This window comes from Acartia tonsa, chromosome 4, assembly GCF_053477335.1.
Source record: "Acartia tonsa isolate MP-2025a chromosome 4, ASM5347733v1, whole genome shotgun sequence".
Taxonomy (NCBI): domain Eukaryota; kingdom Metazoa; phylum Arthropoda; class Copepoda; order Calanoida; family Acartiidae; genus Acartia; species Acartia tonsa.
This window is the reverse complement of record NC_137263.1, coordinates 50,345,370-50,363,974: the sequence shown is the minus strand read 5'-3', so window position 1 is coordinate 50,363,974 and position 18,605 is coordinate 50,345,370. Positions and strand designations below refer to the sequence as shown.

The 18,605-nt window shown below is 32.7% G+C and overlaps 1 protein-coding gene across 1 annotated transcript; it reads right to left on the bottom strand.

Annotated features, from left to right (window-relative positions):
• Positions 1-12,677: 12,677 nt before the first annotated feature.
• Positions 12,678-18,030, bottom strand: LOC145317627 (uncharacterized). Its single transcript, XM_080158774.1, has 3 exons — positions 17,962-18,030; positions 16,121-16,198; positions 12,678-14,064 (listed from the first exon to the last, which is right to left on the bottom strand). Exons 2-3 carry the CDS (start codon positions 16,194-16,196, stop codon positions 13,628-13,630), a joined length of 513 nt encoding a protein of 170 aa, XP_080014900.1. The 5' UTR covers positions 16,197-16,198; positions 17,962-18,030; the 3' UTR covers positions 12,678-13,627.
• Positions 18,031-18,605: the final 575 nt, after the last annotated feature.

The following is an 18,605-nucleotide window of genomic DNA, read 5'->3' as shown; positions in this document are numbered from 1 at the left end:
AAATACGTCTAAAAAGGAGAAATGGAAAAGGAAACCATTAAAAAGAAATGGATTTAGAGTATTCTTATGACGTCACACATGACGCTTTTCAGCGCTTCCAATTTATGCCAAAAAACAAACATTATTTACAATATTTCTCTATTTAGATTTAATTTTATTTTGGTTTTGTTATTGTTGCATAAATTTTGGACTTTTTTGTAAGCATTTTTACTTTTTATTACATCGTATTTTCAATAAATAATATACACATCAGGAATCTAAAGGGATAAGACAAAGTAAATAAATTAATGTATATTCTCAATGACGATAAATTACCCCTTCTGTAGATTACAATCAGTGGATGAACCGTTTGCCCACTTAACTTAATGAACCAACCAATCAAATTCAATAAATGTCCCAAAAGTTGTTAAGCCAACGAATAAGAAAACATTGTTTAAAACTTTGGTGACTAGTGAAATAAACATCCCAATGTCCCCTCCCTCGATCCCTGCATACACATAAAGTATAGATTTTTCAAACTTATTTCCGCTTTGTTAACGGACCATAATTGGCATATTGTTTTTCATGATAATTTGTGCTGTTTAAAGCAAGCATTATATATAATTCAGGTCTATATGTTGTACTTTGTATCCAGAGTAAATGGTTTCAAATGCTTGGTTGAATTGTAGTACAATAAGGCACAATCTTTTAATTAATGCATGCAAATAATTATTATTCGTTCACTTTAAAGCGTCTTGAATAGTTGCATATTATACAATTTTTAAAAATTTTGAATTTCTGTCCAGAGCCATCAACCTTTTTAATTTTGAATTCAGAGCTTTGCTACGAAGCTCTGTATAGAAAAATGACGTCATTCAATACAACTGACCAATGATAGGCCAATGCACAGACAAAATTACCAATGATAGGTCAGTATACATTTTAATTGACCAATTATAGGCACCATAAAAGGCTTTATGATCTTTGTCTCTTTGTATGGTTTTATGAGCTACGCTTTTATGTAATCTTTCACATCATTGTTTTAAAATTGCTACAATGTTTTTTCTGACACCATGGAAACTGTCCCAATTTTGTATAACTTTTGCAGGAACATGTTCCAGTTACGTCATATTTTTCTTTCCCGAAAAAGGGAAGTGGGGAAGAAAATCTCTTCAAAAGAGATGGGGAAAACCCCCTTTTCTCCCATCTCTTTTTTCTTCCCCCCTTCCCTTTTTTTCTTTCCCCCTTCTCTTTTTCGGGAAAGAAAAATATGACGTAACTGGAACATGTTCCGCAAAAGTTATACAAAATTGGGACAGTTTCCATGATGTCGTTTTTAAAAGCGAAGCTTTTCTATAATTAGGGTCGGTCCGTCCGTCCGTACGTCCGTCCGTCCGTCCGTACGTACGTCCGTCCGTCCGTCCGTCACGGATAGCTTTTTTCGTTAATTTAAACATGTTAGAATTGTCCTATCGATTTCAAATTTTGTATGGTGATTCCTTTAGTAATTAGGTACGATTTAGAAAGCGTAGCAACTCTATAATCATTACCAAAATGTCCGTACGTCCATTTTAAACATGTTGATTTTTTACTTTTTTAAATAGCTTTTTTCGTTAATTTAGGCATGTTAGAATTGTCCTATCGATTTCAAATTTTGCATGGTGATTCCTGTAATAGTTAGGTACGAGTTAGAAAGCGTAGCAACTCTATAATCATTACCAGAATGTCCGTACGTCCATTTTAAACATGTTGATTTTTTTACATTTTTAACAACAAAGTTGTATGTGACCTAATTATCCGATTGGTCTGATTTTTGGTATACTGATTCCTGGGACAACAAAGTACAATATTATAAGCGAAGCAACTCTATAATCAAGTCCTAAAAATGTAAGTATGTCAATAATCATTATCCTGTATCAAGCAGTTTTTCAACAAATTTACTTACAATTTTGCTTTGACTTTTATACATTCGCATTCTGATTATTCAGTTCTGACATTATACAAGTGTTAATGTCCGTTTGTCCTACCGTTTCAGAGCTTCGCTTTTATGGATGTTGTCATCCTTGTTTCTTTATCATGACATTCTCAAGTTTTGGAAAATTTAAACAAATACGCGCAACATTTCTGATTCTACACATGGAGGAAGGGGACATTGGAATGTTTACTACACTAGTACCCAAAGTTTAATAATAATGTTTCAACCACTAATTTTAATCTACAAACGGGGTAATTTCGTTTAACTTTTGGGGATGTATACCAATTTATCGGCCATTGTCTTATCCATTGTCTTTTGAACCCTGTATTCTACATGTTCAAATTAATAGCGCAGCTACACTAAAAATTAACTTGTCCCATTTTCCATTTTTTTCTAGCAAATTTGGAAATTGGAACTGTGTTATTAATTGAAAATGTTATGACACAGTCTATCTTGGAACTTTCTAATTTACCCTTTAAGTATACTATCTGCGCTACTTTTATAGTATTTGTCCTTTGTTGTGACGTGTGTATATGTGTGTGTGTGTGTGATGCATATTTCTGTGAAACAAGGATGACAACAAGGAAGTTACGAAGCACAAAAATCCTGTGTGGATTTACCGACAAAGTGAGTTATAGAGAAGTTGTTCAGTGATCATAAAAAATATATAGAAAGTAGGATATCACGAAAGAAGCTTTTTACAGTGCCTATAAAAAATGACGTCATTCTGGCCTTCCATTGGTCAATTAAAATGTATACTGGCCTGCTATTGGTAATTTAGTCTGTGTATTGGCCTATCATTGGTCATTTGTATTGTATAACGTCATTTTTTATAGGCACTAAAAAGACCTTCATTACTTAAATCCTTATCAATAACATATATATAAAACGTTTGCAACAAGACCGATGCTTATAGTACAGGGAATCTTCACAAAAAATCCAGTCGTCTGTCTTGAATAACAGCCGAAAAAATCACATTTTCCTACAGCTTACTGACTAACGGACATGTGAAATGAATTAGACGGTAGCTTTGCTACTAAAAGAAGTAGTATTAAAATATGACAGAAGGGGTGGCTGAAACAAATCACAAAAACTAACATTAAATTTATAAAGATACGTAAACATGCATGTTTAATATAAAAAATGCTGAAAACATTGAATTAAAAAGCGTAGCTGATTGTTACCAATTAATATGTCTTTCAATCCGTATTCCGTAATAATAAGTAAAAAAACAGATGCAAATATAAATCTATTGAATAAAGTAGTAAGGTTTTTATTGTCTGTCCGTTAAGATCTAGCCAACCACTAAACCTTTTGAGTTTATCATTTTAGGTAGGTTTCACAGAGCTTTCGGGATTATTTTAGAATTTTTCTTGAAGCTATTTTCTATCCCTTCATCTTTTTTCTTCCTTTACAGAGCCGAAGAGGCTAGGGATGAAGTTAGAAATAATTATATTGTATTAAAATTTATTTTTAGAACTTCTAAAAAAGTTCTTGGGATTTTTGCTTTATGATTTTAATTAATTTTTTATATTGAGAATAGATACCTACTTTTTGTTTGTAGAGTTTTAAAAAAAAAAAATAACATCAAGGCGTTGTAGAATTATCAAAAAAATCACCTTTAAAACAACTACTTAAAGGTGTAAACACAGTGACGTGTATTTTCAATATTGAAAAACAGTTTTTATTCCGTATTTAGCCTAAGCTATGTTTTTTTTTTTTCCTGGAATAACTTGGAATTTCCAAAATAATATACAAACCAATAATAATTATAAAATCACGTATTTTAAGGCCATCCTTTACAAGTCAGCGTCCAAGTTTTACTTGTGATACTGTTGTTTTGTAGCATGACAGATATCAAACAGCAGCAGTAGGTGGTACTTTTGTTAACGTTATAACCAGCTTGACACCTCCTTAAAACATTTCCAGATTTTGTTAGCTTTAAGGGGTCTAATAAAGACTATTTCGTTTTAGAGGGGTGGACGAACAATAAAAAATCTAAAAATCAACATACTGAAAAGTCAAAAAAGAGTCCTTAATTTAATTTGACTTTTAAACCTAACACACCCCCTGGATGTTTTTTTTTGGAGGGTGTAGTATAGCCTTGTCAAGTGGGTAGTAGAGTGGATACCTAAGGGGTGTATCCACCCCCTTAATTTTACCCTAGGTTCATACTCCCTCTTACACTACTCTTCTACATCCTTCTGTATGTAAAACTAGCCTTGATTATATTTCTTTATTTTCATACCTTAACTTTGAGAATAAAATTGGTTAAAAAGTTTGAACATTGTGTATCATCCGTGGGAACTAAGAGCTATAATATTATTGTATAATATACGTCCAGAGATTTGGGGAGGGGTCAATCGATTATGAATAAATCTTCTTCATATTTCAAAGTCTAAATATATTACCTAAAAGTAGCTTCACATCACCTTAAACAAACTAATAGTAAGTTTTTTTACCAAGACTAATAATCTAAAAAGGATTTATTTTAAAAATCAATAAATAATATGCAAATACCTAGGGATCTGAAAGGATACGACAATAACTGATAAATGCATGTACATAACCAATGATGAAACACCAAATTGCCCCTTCTGTAGATTCTCTTTTGTGGTAAAAACGTTTGAACATTCAACTTAAGGAACCAACCAATCAAAATTCAATAAAAAGTTAATGAATAAGAAAACATTATTGTAAAACTTTGGGGAAAGTGTGTTAAACAGCCCAACGTCCCCTTCCTCCCTGAAAATTACCAATCTATATAGAATGACAACCTTTCCCCTCAATTTATCTATCCCTGTATCCGTGCAAATAGTCCAGTTTAGATTATAAAAAAATAAACAAGAATAAAACAAACCAAAAGGCCAGGCTTATTTTTTGTCACAGGGTAAATTATATCGCTATAAAGATTTCTTTTGTTATTGTTATTGACAAATTTTTGTAATACATTCTACAAAAAATTTGGCTATTTTTAGATTCTTGAATTATACAAAAAATAAAAACGAGTTAAAGGGTTAATTATCAATTACCCCATTAGGGTGAGGCTGCGAGTCAAAGAGCCAAATCTTTGATTGCTCGATCTTTGTCTGGAAGTTTGTCTGTGCATCGTAATTGTGCCCGTTTTGGGCCAAGGCATTCCCCCATACTCTGTCTATTAATGTCGCATAACTTTTAACGTCTTTAGTTATGACGCGGTGTAGAGTCAAATAATGGAATCCCTCACCTCCCCGACGACGACAGCAGAGAGGGAGTGGACATTGGGCTGTTTATTACACTAGTCCCTAAAGTCTTATAATATCGTTTTCTTATTCGTTGGCTTAACAACCTTGGGGACTTTTATTGAAATTTGATTGGTTGGTTCATTTAGCTAAGTGTTCAAAGGTTTCAACCACTAATTGTGATCTACAGAAGGGGTAATTTTGTGTTTCATCAAAGGGGATATACATCAATTTATAATTGTCTTATCATTTTATACCCTAGGACGCAGATGAGTGAAAGAGTTACTATGCACACGATTATTAAAATTGCATGCGCGTATTTTTATAAAAAAAGTTTTAGTTTTTACGTTGCTTGTGGTAAAAACATTAAAAAATCAATATTTTCCATTGGTAAATGTTAGTAAATTTTCTATCACTATATATTTTGCTTCAAAAATGGTAAACGTTTTATTTTTTATATTGCGTACTTTTTTCTCTCAAAAACAAGGCTTTAGCTTTCATTAAACAATTAAAATTTTTGACATAATAAAATGTTTTTATTTACTTGATTTTTGAAACGAAGATTCTTATTACTATAAGGCTCACTGCAGTGACGTCCAAGGGAGGGGGGAGGGGGGGTAACTTTTAGAAAATTTTTATTTTACCCCCCCCCCCATATAAAATTTACCCCTACCTTAGGGATGTCGTCGTAGGCACCCCCAATAATTTAGGAGGGAGTATTTACCCCCCCCCCCAAAAAAAAAAAAATTCGGGTACAGTTCAATGTTATAAGCGAAGCATCTCTATAATCAAGTCCTAAAAATACAATTATGTGCTTAAACAGAATCCTGTGTTTACACAGTTGTGCAAAAAATTTACTTATAATTTTACTTATATTCTGCTTATTCAGTTATGACACTCTACGAGTGTTAGTGTTTACTTGTCCTACCGTTTCAGAGCTTCGCTTTTATGCATGTTGTCATCCTTGTTGAAAATGAAATTCAACATAAAAAAATGCGTTCCTTAGAAAAACTTTAAATTTTGTATGTGTTTCTTAACGCTTTAAAGTTTTAAAACTTTTTTTATATAGCCTACACTTTATATATACTAAGCAAAGTAATGCCTAAGGCACTAGCCTTTAGGAATACAACCTATGATATTTAAATATATTCTTCATAAAAATATAATCATGTCAGGCGGATTGAGAGAATGAAAAATAAAATATCAAAGAAATTTGATAATTTGCTTTAACTCTTTATAAGACTAACGGTTTTGTCTCTAGCCTCTAGGGGCTCATTATTAAAGGGGAAAGGGTTGGACAGAAATATAGATAAAACCATTCCAAGGCCTTTATCTTAAAATAAAAAACCTTTCCTATAATGAAGTTCATGAAATCTTTAGCTACAACCAAAAATTACCAATTTATTTAATAACTGGCAGCTGCGCCCATAGCATTATTCGGAAGGATATGGAAGGGTGGAACAATAGTCTGAATCCATACCCAGACTCTTTATTAAATTGAAATAGCCTGAAACCACCACAGGACATATTAAAGCACCACTGTAAAGAAGGACCATATCGATTGCGATTAGCGGGATCCCTCACCACAGACAAAAAAACTTACTATTTTTTTTTTAAATCTAAAAGTTACATCATATATTGAATTGAATTATATAAATCAACGTAATACGTTCTTTCTATAAATTTGATCAATCAAATATCGAGTATCAGCAAATTTATCAGGCATTTTTGCCAAATTTTATCTGGAAACAAGGACGTATTAGTTCATATGCTATATCAGTATCTTGATAAAATTTTACAGAAAGTAATAAATATCACGTAGAAGGCCATCACAATAATTTACCTGCGCTTTAAGTCCGGGAGGTGAAGGGTTCGAATCTCGGCTCAAACCGCGTCATAGAAAAAGACATTGAAAATGGTTCCTACTACTGCTCTGTCACATGGGCGATATCAATAGTTAGAGTAGGGAGAATGCCTTTGTCCTACCTAGATTGGACCTCAAGACAAAGGTCGTAGAATCAATGATAGTCTGTTGTGTGTTACACATAACCTAATACCCTTTGTTATACTTGGTGGTTGGACTTGACGTTACAGTGTCATAGACAGCGGCTTCGCCCGTATGAGGCAATTGACGATGTAAAAGGCGATAATTTAGAGCCTTATTGGCAAATTTAATCTATAGAGTCTTATATTGCGGAACCTTGCAAATTCTTCTTCATCTTTTAAACCCAATAATGTTCTATCCTATTATATAAGGAGGTAAGGTTTTTTTCTCGTATTCATTCGAATCCGGTGGATAGGAACCGGTTCTCATCCATACGAAAAAACTATGTCTAGCATCGTATTATATCCAGCTTTCTACGAATTTAGAAATTTACAATCATAAGATTAAAACTTGTTTTTAGCCTGTGCCTTCGGCACCTCGGGGCTAAAAAAATTGGTTAAAATCTTATAATTGTACATTCTATATCCGCGGAAAGCGGTTTATAATACGATGAAAGAAATAACTATTAACTGTAGCTTAAAATTTCGATGACTGTTTAATCTATTGAGTTCTACATTTTATGGAAGCTTTATATAGATCTCGTTTATAATACGATACGAGAAATAACTATTCTCGTATTCATTCGAATCCGGTAAATAGGAACCGATTCTCATCCATAGGAAAAAACTATGTCTAGCACCGTATTATATCCAGCTTTCTACGAATTTAGAAATTTACAATCATAAGATTAAAACTTGTTTTTTAGCCTGTGCCTTCGGCACCTCGGGGCTAAAAAAATTGGTTAAAATCTTATAATTGTACATTCTATATCCGCGGAAAGCGGTTTATAATACGATGAAAGAAATAACTATTAACTGTAGCTTAAAATTTCGATGACTGTTTAATCTATTGAGTTCTACATTTTATGGAAGCTTTACATAGATCTCGGGGTGGTTTTATATTTTAGTCTGGGGATAGTTTTTAAGCTATTTTTCTGTCTTCCCAACCTTTTGAATACAGAGCCCCTAGATGCTAGGGTCACAGCTGCCGGTTGATATAAGTAAACAACTAATTTGGTCAATCATTCTGTTTGGTCCTGCTACAATAAATACCATGTTAAAAATGTTGTCGTTGTAATGACAACATAAGTAGGTATTGACATTAGATTGTCGATATGTCGATAAATTGTCGTGCCAATTAAAGCCACACCGTCTAAATAAATTTTGATTTTTTCTCTTTCAATAATAGCATATCAATATTAAGTCATCCACGAACACTTTTTCTTAAAGCCATATAGTCGAAATTATTTTGATAATTTTGACTATCTAGGAGCTATGTATTCGAATGAGTAGGGAAAGTAGGAAAATAGCCTAAAACCAAACTTATATAAAGAATTTAAATAGTCTAAAACCATCCTGGGACCTATAAGAAGCTTCCGTGAAATCGGTTCAGTGGTTATAGAAATCTTAAGAGGCAGACAAAAAACCTTAATACTTTATACAATAAGAGATTTATATATAAAGGTTAAGGGGTTCTCTTCATTTATTATTATTTTTTTATATTTACTGAACATCTGCTCTATAAATAGTTTGTCCGCTTTTTTGTGCTCTGCTACTTATTAAAGTGTACATCCTTGTTATTACTTTGTAAATATAAATGCACAAAAGAACTTGACCCTTTACCATAAAAAAAACTTTTATTTGTGTCATAATACATAATAGAAACAAGGATTACAACATCCATAAAAGCGAAGCACTGAAACGGTAGGACAAACGGACATTAACACTTGTATAGTGTTAGAACTTAATTATCATAATATAAATTTATAAGAGTCAAAGCAAAATTGTAAGTAAATTTGTTGTAAAACTGCTTGATACAGGATAATTTTTATGGACATACTTACATTTTTAGGGCTTGATTATAGAGTTGCTTCGCTTATTACATTATACTTTGTTGTCCCAGGAATCAATATACAAAAAATCAGATCAATTCGATGATTTGATCACATACAAATTTGTTGTTAAAAAAGTAAAAAAATCAACATGTTTAAAATGGACGTACGGACATTTTGGTAATGATTATAGAGTTGCTACGCTTTCTAAATCGTACCTAACTACTAAAGGAATCACCATGCAAAATTTGAAATCGATAGGACAATTCTAACATGCCTAAATTAACGGAAAAAGCTATCCGTTACGGACGTACGGACGTACGTACGGACGGACGGACTGACCCTAATTATAGAAAAACTTCGCTTTTAAAAAGTAAACTTTGATAATTGTGTCAAGTTTTCAAACAACACAGGGTTGCCGTTTGTATGAAATATAAATTTATAATATAGATGTATAAACAGACAACTACCTGGATCCTCCTGTTAAGGACCTTTTTCGTATGCTACCAAATTGCTTTCTTCTCTTTTGTAGAGACTTGGCTGTGTTAATATTTCCGACGCTGGATTTTCAAAGACTCAATTGAAAGTTAGCACAATTAAATGGCCAATGATAGGCCAGTATACATTGTAATTTATCAATAGTAAAATTCATACTGTTCTCTCATAGGTAATTTTATTGTTTGATGTCATTTTTTTGGTGGCACTTAAGCTGTTTCTTAAATTAATCTTCATTGTGATATCAAAATAATCAAAACTTAGTTTTATTTTCGACTGCTATGAAATACAAGTGTCATTATATCCCCACGAGAACTAATAGTCAACAGGAACAATGAATTAAAATTGTGCAAAAAAATTATTAATATTTCTGTTATTTTCATAAACTGGTTTACTACCCAGGGAGGGTGGGGAAATTACACTAGTCTCCGAAGTCTTGTTATAACGTTTTATTATTCGTCGGATGAACAACCTTGGGGACTTTTATTGAATTTTGATTGGTTGGTCTATTTAGTTGAGTGTCCAAACGGTTCAACAACTAATTTTAATATACAGAATGGGTTATTTTGTGTATCATCATTTAGAATGTACATCAATTTATTGGCCATTGTCCTATCCCTTTAGATCCCTGTATATTACAACCTTGTCCTAGCCCTTAATTTATTAGTAGCCCGCCTATGGCTACTATCTTAAAGGAGGGGGATGTAACCCCTACATATTAATTTTTTTTGTGGGAGGGGGGGGAGGGGGCTGATCTCAAAGGGATTGAAGTGGTTGTCTTATCCCCAGAGGCCTTCGTTAAAGTCATAAACCTTCTCTGATCAAAAGTAAAACTTCGCTGAAAATTGTGATAATATCAGTTCTGCTGTTCAAGAGATCTTAACGGACAAGCAGACAGACAACCTTTTACTTTATTAAATAGAATGTAATATTACTATTATTAATCATGCCTAATCATATTTGAATGCACTGTGAATAAAATATAAGGAAGGTAAGAAAAGTTTCTTATCGTATAGTATTATAAACAGCTTTCCGCGGATATAAAATGTACAATTATAAGATTTAAACTAGTTTTCTAGTCCCTAGTTGCTGAAGGCAAAGGTTAAAAAAACTTATGAATGTACATTTTTATATTAGTAGAAAACTGGATATAATACGATGCTATACATAATTTTTAGTATGGCCGAGAACCGGTTCTAATCCAGCGGATATTAATCAGTTTCGAAGCCGTACTGGAAAAGAATGTTTAACCTCTGCATGCAAAAGTGTAATAATTCTTGTATAATGGCCAACATTTTGTGGAAAATTCCACGCAGGAATAGAACCTGCATGCATGGTAAAAAATACAGGAAACATTTTGTCCATAAGTAGCACAGCTGAAATAAATCTTGCACTAATCCTTATAATATAGTAACATGATCTCTATCTCTTTGTCTCTCTGTCTGTCTGTCTGTGTGTACCGAAGGATATCGCTAACCGCTGGACCGGTATGGATTTCTTTACAGTGTAGCTTCTCATAGGTCCTGGGAAGGTTTATAGCTAAAAATGGCATTTTTTGGTTTAAACAGATGACTTAAACATAGATAGGAAAGAGAACATTTTACGTGCACCTAGAGGCATCTAGGGGCGTAGCCCTTTTGATAAAGGCTCAGGTATTTTCATTATTTCTTAAAGATAGACGGACGAATAGACTTAATTAAAAAAAAAACTAAAAAATATCTTTCATGTAGTTGAGCAAAGTTCTTAAAAATGATGAATTGGAAAGCTTTTCCAATATTGCTTCGAAACCGATTGATATCCGCTGGATAAGAAACAGATTCTCAGCCACACTGAAAAAATCATGTACAGGGTGGGGCAAATAAGACCGGACAAATTCTAACTTCTAAACAAATGAACATAAAATCGTCAATTTTAAAGATTTTATTGAATTTTAAAAACTGGCAAGCAAAATAGGTATATGACTATTAGATTATTTAATAAAATCGCCGTCAGCCTTAATCACCGCCTCTACCCGCCTCCTCAACCGCCGGCAGGTCCAGGTCAAAATGTACCTGTCCAAGCTGGCGTATTTCTCCTTGATAGTGGCAATGAGGGAGGTCTTTGTGGTATGGGCACGTCTATTGGGGCATGCTTCAAAGGATCCCCAGGCCCAAAAGTCCATTGAATTAAGATCGGGCTGCTGGGAGGCCACATTTCGTGAGTAACCGCAGGATCCAAATTCGCCCAACTTTAAAGCTACCCTTATACACTGAGACTCTTATTTGGACCACAGTTGAGCTAGAACGACGTTATTTACCTTTTTAGAAATGGCATGAAGTTTCAGCTAGGGTCGTCAGTGCAACCCATAGTCTAAAATGAGGTTTAAAATTAAATATGGGTCCCTGGAGTCAAGAACCGAGAAATTTTCACGAATTTTCACGGTATTTGACTTTTTTTACATCTAAAAATCTGCCCCGTTTCACTTTGCTGGAGTACTACGGTCAAGCCATTTCAGATAGAGAGCTCTAGACTTTCTTAGTGTCTTACTTATGTATCTAACAGTATCCCCAGCAAGTTGCAAAACTCTACCTCACCTACAGATAGGCTGAGGTCAGATTTAGTGGGCCCTAGTCGAGAATCCAGATTAAAACTCCGGCGCATTTGGAATCTGCCTTGTTGAACATATGCGCGGCCAGCTCGTTGTACACGTCCATCTTCGTCTAAAGATTTTTTTGTGCTAAAAGGTCATTACCTAAGCTTTTTATAGTTTGGTCAAACGTCCTGATTGGTCAAGTAGTTTTGGCGCTATGGCCGTTTAAAGTTTTCCGGTCTTATTGTATAGCATAATATTACATACAATTTTCCTTCAATATTAAATTAAACACCATAAAATTATTACTAGTTTTGTTAGTGTGGGCCTTCGGTCTCTCGGGGCTAATTTTAATCCTAAAATTTTTCATTTTAATATCCGCGAAAAGCTGTCTCTAATACATTGTGATAAATAACTATTTTAGCACATTAGAAAAAGTCATAAACCAGTACAAACAAACATGCTATAGATATTATTATAGAGTAGTTGCGCTACTAAAATTATTTCTTATGCATGAACGCAGCATATCATTAACCAATTATCCAACTTTTAGAGTGAAACTAAATTATTAATAATTTTATTAATATTTATATTTTGTTACAAATTTTGTAACACCTCCAAGCTTCTAAACCATCTAACTAAAGCATTTTCCAGTATGGCTTCGAAACCGATTACTATCTGGTGGATTAGAACCGGTTCCAAGCCATAATGAAAAATCATGTATACAATCAAATTACAGACAAGTTTAATCTTAAAAATTTTCATTTTTAAATCAGTGGAAAGCTGTATATAATACGATGCAATAAAAAACTATTGTTACATCAACTATTATAGCACACTTTATTCCATCAGAAGATACCATTTTACATAATAGTAAAGCTTTTTGAACAAATCAGGCGATTAAATATTCTAGTCTACCTGAAACTAATTTTATAAGCAGAAAAACACACATAATAACATTTAATTTTACTAAAACAAGAATGACAACGTCTATAAAAGCGAAGCTCTAAAACGGTAGGACATATGATCACTAACACTTGTAAAGCAGATTATAAAGTCTAAACAAATTGGTCAGCAAAACTGATTAAATACAGAATACTGTTTAAGGACATACTTACATTTTTAGGACTAAGATCCTACGCTTATAACATTATTCCTTGTTGCAATGAGAATCACTATTCCAACAATCATTTGAATAAGATAAGTATATCTAACAATAATTTGTTGTCAAAAAAAGTTACAAATCAGCATATTTTAAATGGACGTACAAACTTTCTGGTTACGTTTATAGAGTTGCTACGCTTTCTAAATCGTACTTATATACTACAATCGCCTTGCATAGTTTGAAAAGGATAGGACAATTCTAACATGTTTTAATTATTGAAAAGAGCTAAGCGTTCTGGACTGACGGAGTGACCAAATTATAGAAAAGCTTTGCTTTTCAAAATATGTACATATATAAAGTATTTTTTTCTAATTTTTAAAGGATAAAAATGATTAATAGTACAATACTTTAGAATTCAGTTTCAATCTTTTCTTTGGTCATATCTCTATTTTTATTTAAATCTGACTCTTTTGTCACGAAATAATTTACTTCAGCACTTTTAGTTTCATTAATGTTAATAATAGATTGTTGGGCACTCGAAAGGTGGACATTTTCACTTTGTGGTTGATGTTGTTGCGAGTTAACATCCGGATTATATTGTTCAATATGAACTTGTTGAGTATGATCTTCTATGTGTATGAGAGGACTATGCTCATGAACTAAAAATCCTGGATGAAATAATCCTCCAGGACTGGGGTGCCGTATAGTGTGCTGGGTGCCAGGTGAACTGCTGGAGGTAAGTGCCATGGGACTGTTCGGGTTTAGGGGGCAGTTGGCTTTGGTGTGTATAAGGGGAGAGTTTGATGGGGTGTTGATTTTTACCATACGTACATACTGACCAGATCCTGTAATTAATTTAGAGTTTAGATTTTATCTAACTATCTATCTAGATCAACTGTTGATTTTTAACTTTTTTCACAACTAATTTTTATGTGATATAATTATTCTATTGAACTAATTTTTTCTAGGACAACAAAGTACATTGTTATAAGCAAATCATCTCTATTATCAAGCCTTAGAATGTAAGTATGTCCTTAAACAAAACATTATACTGTATTTAAGCATTTTTAAAAAACAAATTTACTAATAATTTTGTTTCGACTTTAAATTCTGATTATTCAGTTCTGACACTCTTCAAGTTTTAACGTTCGTTTGTCCTACCGTTTCAGAGTTCGTTTTTATGGATTATGTCATCCTTGTTTTTCTTAATTTAATATGATTTTATTTAGATGGTTTAATTTTAAAGTGATCCTCTCTATAAAATGTTACTTTAGCTCAGGGAAACAGGAAAAATCAATAAACGATAAATTAGAATTTAAGATTCTAAATTCATGCCTTTGTTAGTTTATAATTATTAGGAATAAAAATAAAATTAGGGAAACTTTTTATAGTATCATTAAAAAATTATGTCATACTGGTTACCATTGTTCAATTAAAATGTATACTGGCCTGCCATTGTGAATTTAGTCTTTGAATTGGCCTATCGTTGGTCATTTAGATAGTATGACGTCATTTTTTATAGGCACTATGAAAAGCATCATTTTAAGACGCTGTTATCCTCTCCCTCCCTGTTGAAACTGGATTATATTGGCATTAAAATGACATTTGGTTTATGAGATAGAAAGAACACGAAATGTTGAAAATAGATATATCTCATGTAGTTCATATTAATGGATATAGAACATATATGGATATTAAGACAGGGGAAAATTGTCATCATTTTAGGTTGCTAACATGGACAGCATTTATTAGGTGAAGGGATAAGGTAAGGGGGTTAGATGGGGGGATATTTTAGCCAGCTACAAATTTCACTTTATTAGAGTAAATGATAATCTGGTGTAAGATCCAAGTAATAATAAATCCATTTTCATATACAGTGTGTGTTTTTTGGATAAAAGAATATTTTATTAAGCCACTTATATTAGAAACTAATCTTCAGGTTTTAGAATCATATTACTGATTTGAAACTCACTTTATATTATTATGAAAAGGCAGTTGTCCTTTCTGAGATATTTAATAATTTCACTGTCACACCCAAAAGAATTACTCTTACAAAGGCTTATTTTGTGTCTTTTTAATGTTAGCATAAGTGTTATCTTTGGTTGGGTTTGCAAGGTGTTCTAATTTCTAAATCATTCAGCGCTAAAAACGAAAATTATTGATTGGTTTTGAATCAAGATAAAGTACTTTGAAAGAAAATTACTTTTGATCTAATTAAAAAAGACACCCTTTATATTTCTTTTTCTCAAATATAGGTTAGATGATTAAATATTGATGTGATATGAGTCATGGTTACCCTTATACATTGAATAATCTGTTTCTAGGAGTACGAGAAATAAAACACGGAATAATGAGCTAGAGTTATATTAAACATGAATATAGGAAATCTAAAGCTCTATATAGTGCCTTTAAAAAAGGAGAATAAATTTAAAAACTTTCGGCCAAAGGTTTGCGAATGACTAGAATTGTCCATTTTTAGTTCTTTTGTAGAATTAGGCCTTTTGTAATTTAGGTCGTTTGTAGGGTTAGGTCTTTACGGTCGGACAGACAGATAGTATTTCCTATTTCAGAGTAGCTTCGCTAACGTAAGCAAAAGCTGTACAAAAATTTTAAAATGATTATCAACATGTTTAATATATTACTTAAAAATTATTTTAATGTAAAGGTTTCGTGATTTTTATTATTCTTACAACAATATTATAATCTAAAACTAATTGTCCACAATTTCCCTTCTAACAAAAGTAAATTTAAAAAATAGTGGTGTTATTCATCGGTTCATAAATTGTGAAAAAACACAAATGCCAGAGGAATGTGTTAACGTGTGTTTTTGGAGGGGGAGGAGTGGGGAGTTAAACACCCCTCGTGATAATAAAAGTTAACTACAAAACTAAAATTACAAACCTTGAGTAATTGTGACAAGATGTTTTCTTTTCAGTGAACCTGATCTTGATAATGTACTGGTCGTACTGTTCACCATTCCTGAAATATAAACTCAAGTAAACCTGATCTGGATATTGTACTGGTCGTACTATTCACCAATCCTAAAATTCAAATACAAGTGAACCTGATCTTAATAATGTAATGGTCGTACTGTTCACTGTTCCTAAAATACAAATACAAGTGAACTGATCTGGATAATGTACTGGTCGTACTGTTCACCATTCCTAAACTACAAACGCAAGTGAACCTGATCTGGATAATGTACTGGTCATACTGTTCACCATTCCTAAAATATTAATACAAGTGAACCTGATCTTGATAATGTACTGGTCGTACTGTTCACCATTCCTAAAATACAAATAAAAGTGAACCTGATCTTGATAATGTACTGGTCGTACTGTTCACTAAGATATATAAGTTTTCCGGAATTTTAATGTTAGGGGGAGATTTGAAATCTGCATCAAATTTTAAGGATTTTTTATAAAATTTGTTTTTTGTATAATTCTTTATCTAAAAGCGGAAATGCATTTTAGGTTAATTAATTTTGACCAATAGGATAGGTGGATTTTAAACTACCTGCGCTCTAATTGGTTGAATGATGTACGCCATCCAATCAGAGCGCAGATTTTTTAAATCCACCAATCACAGATGCCAAAATTAATTAACTTAAATTGCATTTCCGCTTTTAGATAAAGAATTATAGAAAAAACGAATTTTATAAAAAATCCTCAAAATTTGATGCAGATTTCAAATCTCCCCCTAACTTTAAAATTCCGAAAAACTTATATATCTTACTGTTCACCATTCCTAAAATACAAATGCAAGTGAACCTGATCTTGATAATGTACTGGTCGTACTGTTCACCATTCCTAAAATACAAATGCAAGTGAACCTGATCTTGATAATGTACTGGTCGTTCATTCACTATTAAAAAATTACAAACTCAAGTGAACCTGATCTTGATAATGTACTGGTCGTACTATTCACCATTTTTAAAATACAAATACAAGTGAACCTGATCTTGATAATGTACTGGTTGTACTGTTCACTATTCCTAAAATACAAATTCAAGTGAACCTGATCTTGATAATGTACTGGTCGTACTGTTATCCAGTCCTTAAATAAGAATTTAAGTAAACCTGATACAAATTGGAATTCAAAAAGGAAAAAATATTATTCTGCTGGATTTCTATTGATTTGGCAGACCTATTCAGGACGTGTTGCTGCATTTGTATTAGAAGTAAAGCTATCTCTTATTTTAAACCGTAATCAAACCGGTTATGAACTGTTATGAACAAAGCTGGTTTAATTCTTGATTTTTTTATCTTTATATCTGTGGAAAGCTGTCTTTAACACGATCCGAAAAATCTTTATAATAAAGTAAAAGGATGTTTGTAAGTTTGTTTGTACCGAAGGATCTCGCTAACCGCTGAACCGATCGTGTTCTCCTTAGCTTCTCATAGTTCCCGGTAAGGTTTATAACTATTTTGGGGGAGGGTACCACCACCCTTCCAAGAGAAATCGCCCCTAGAAAAAAATCACCCCTCCACAAATTTTAAATTTTTTAAAACTAAAATTAAAAATGGGGGGAACCCCCCCCCCCAAAAAAAAAAAAATTTCCCCCACCCCCCCAAGTTTTTTTTACTTTTTCTTTTAAAATTGAAAATAAGAAATTCGGTTATAAAATTCGACTCTCCCTTCCACAAGTACCATTAGAGGCCTCTAGGGGCGTAGCCGCTAGTAACTAATAACGAATTAAGAATTATACCTATTTTTGAAAGAAAATATACAAAAAAGATTACCAGGTCTGTATTCTTGTTTTATATTATTATATTTTGCTCTGTCAATTGTATCTACACCTTTTTCTTCAGTGTTCTAAAATAATATTTAACCAGATCAAATAATATAATATTTATCATACAGATCAGGTTTAGGCTATTTTAAGACACGAAGCGCTGGAAAGTGTTATGTCATAAAAATGCGTCTAAATCCATCTCTTTCCCATTTCTCCTCTCATCCCTCCTTTCTAGACGTATTATTATGACGTCATACAGGTCATGTGTAGGCTTTTTTGATAAGGGTTGACGTTATGTCACCCCCCTTAAGAGAAAGGGTCCCAGGAAAAAATAAATCCCTCCATAATGTTTTTTTGCAAATCACAAAAAAAATATTGGATGGGATTACTCACCACCTCTCTCTTGGGACGAAGCTGCACTAATGTAGAGATCTAAAGGAATAAGACAATAGCCGATAAATGATAATACACAAAATTATCCCTGATGTAGATTACACCTAGTGGTTGAAACGTTTCGACACTTAACTTATGAACGAACCAATCAAAATTCAATACAAGTTGTTAAGCTAACAAATAAGAAAATTTTAATATAAAATTTTGGAGACGTGACCAGTGTAATGTTAATAGCTCAGTGTCCCCTCCCTCCCTGGC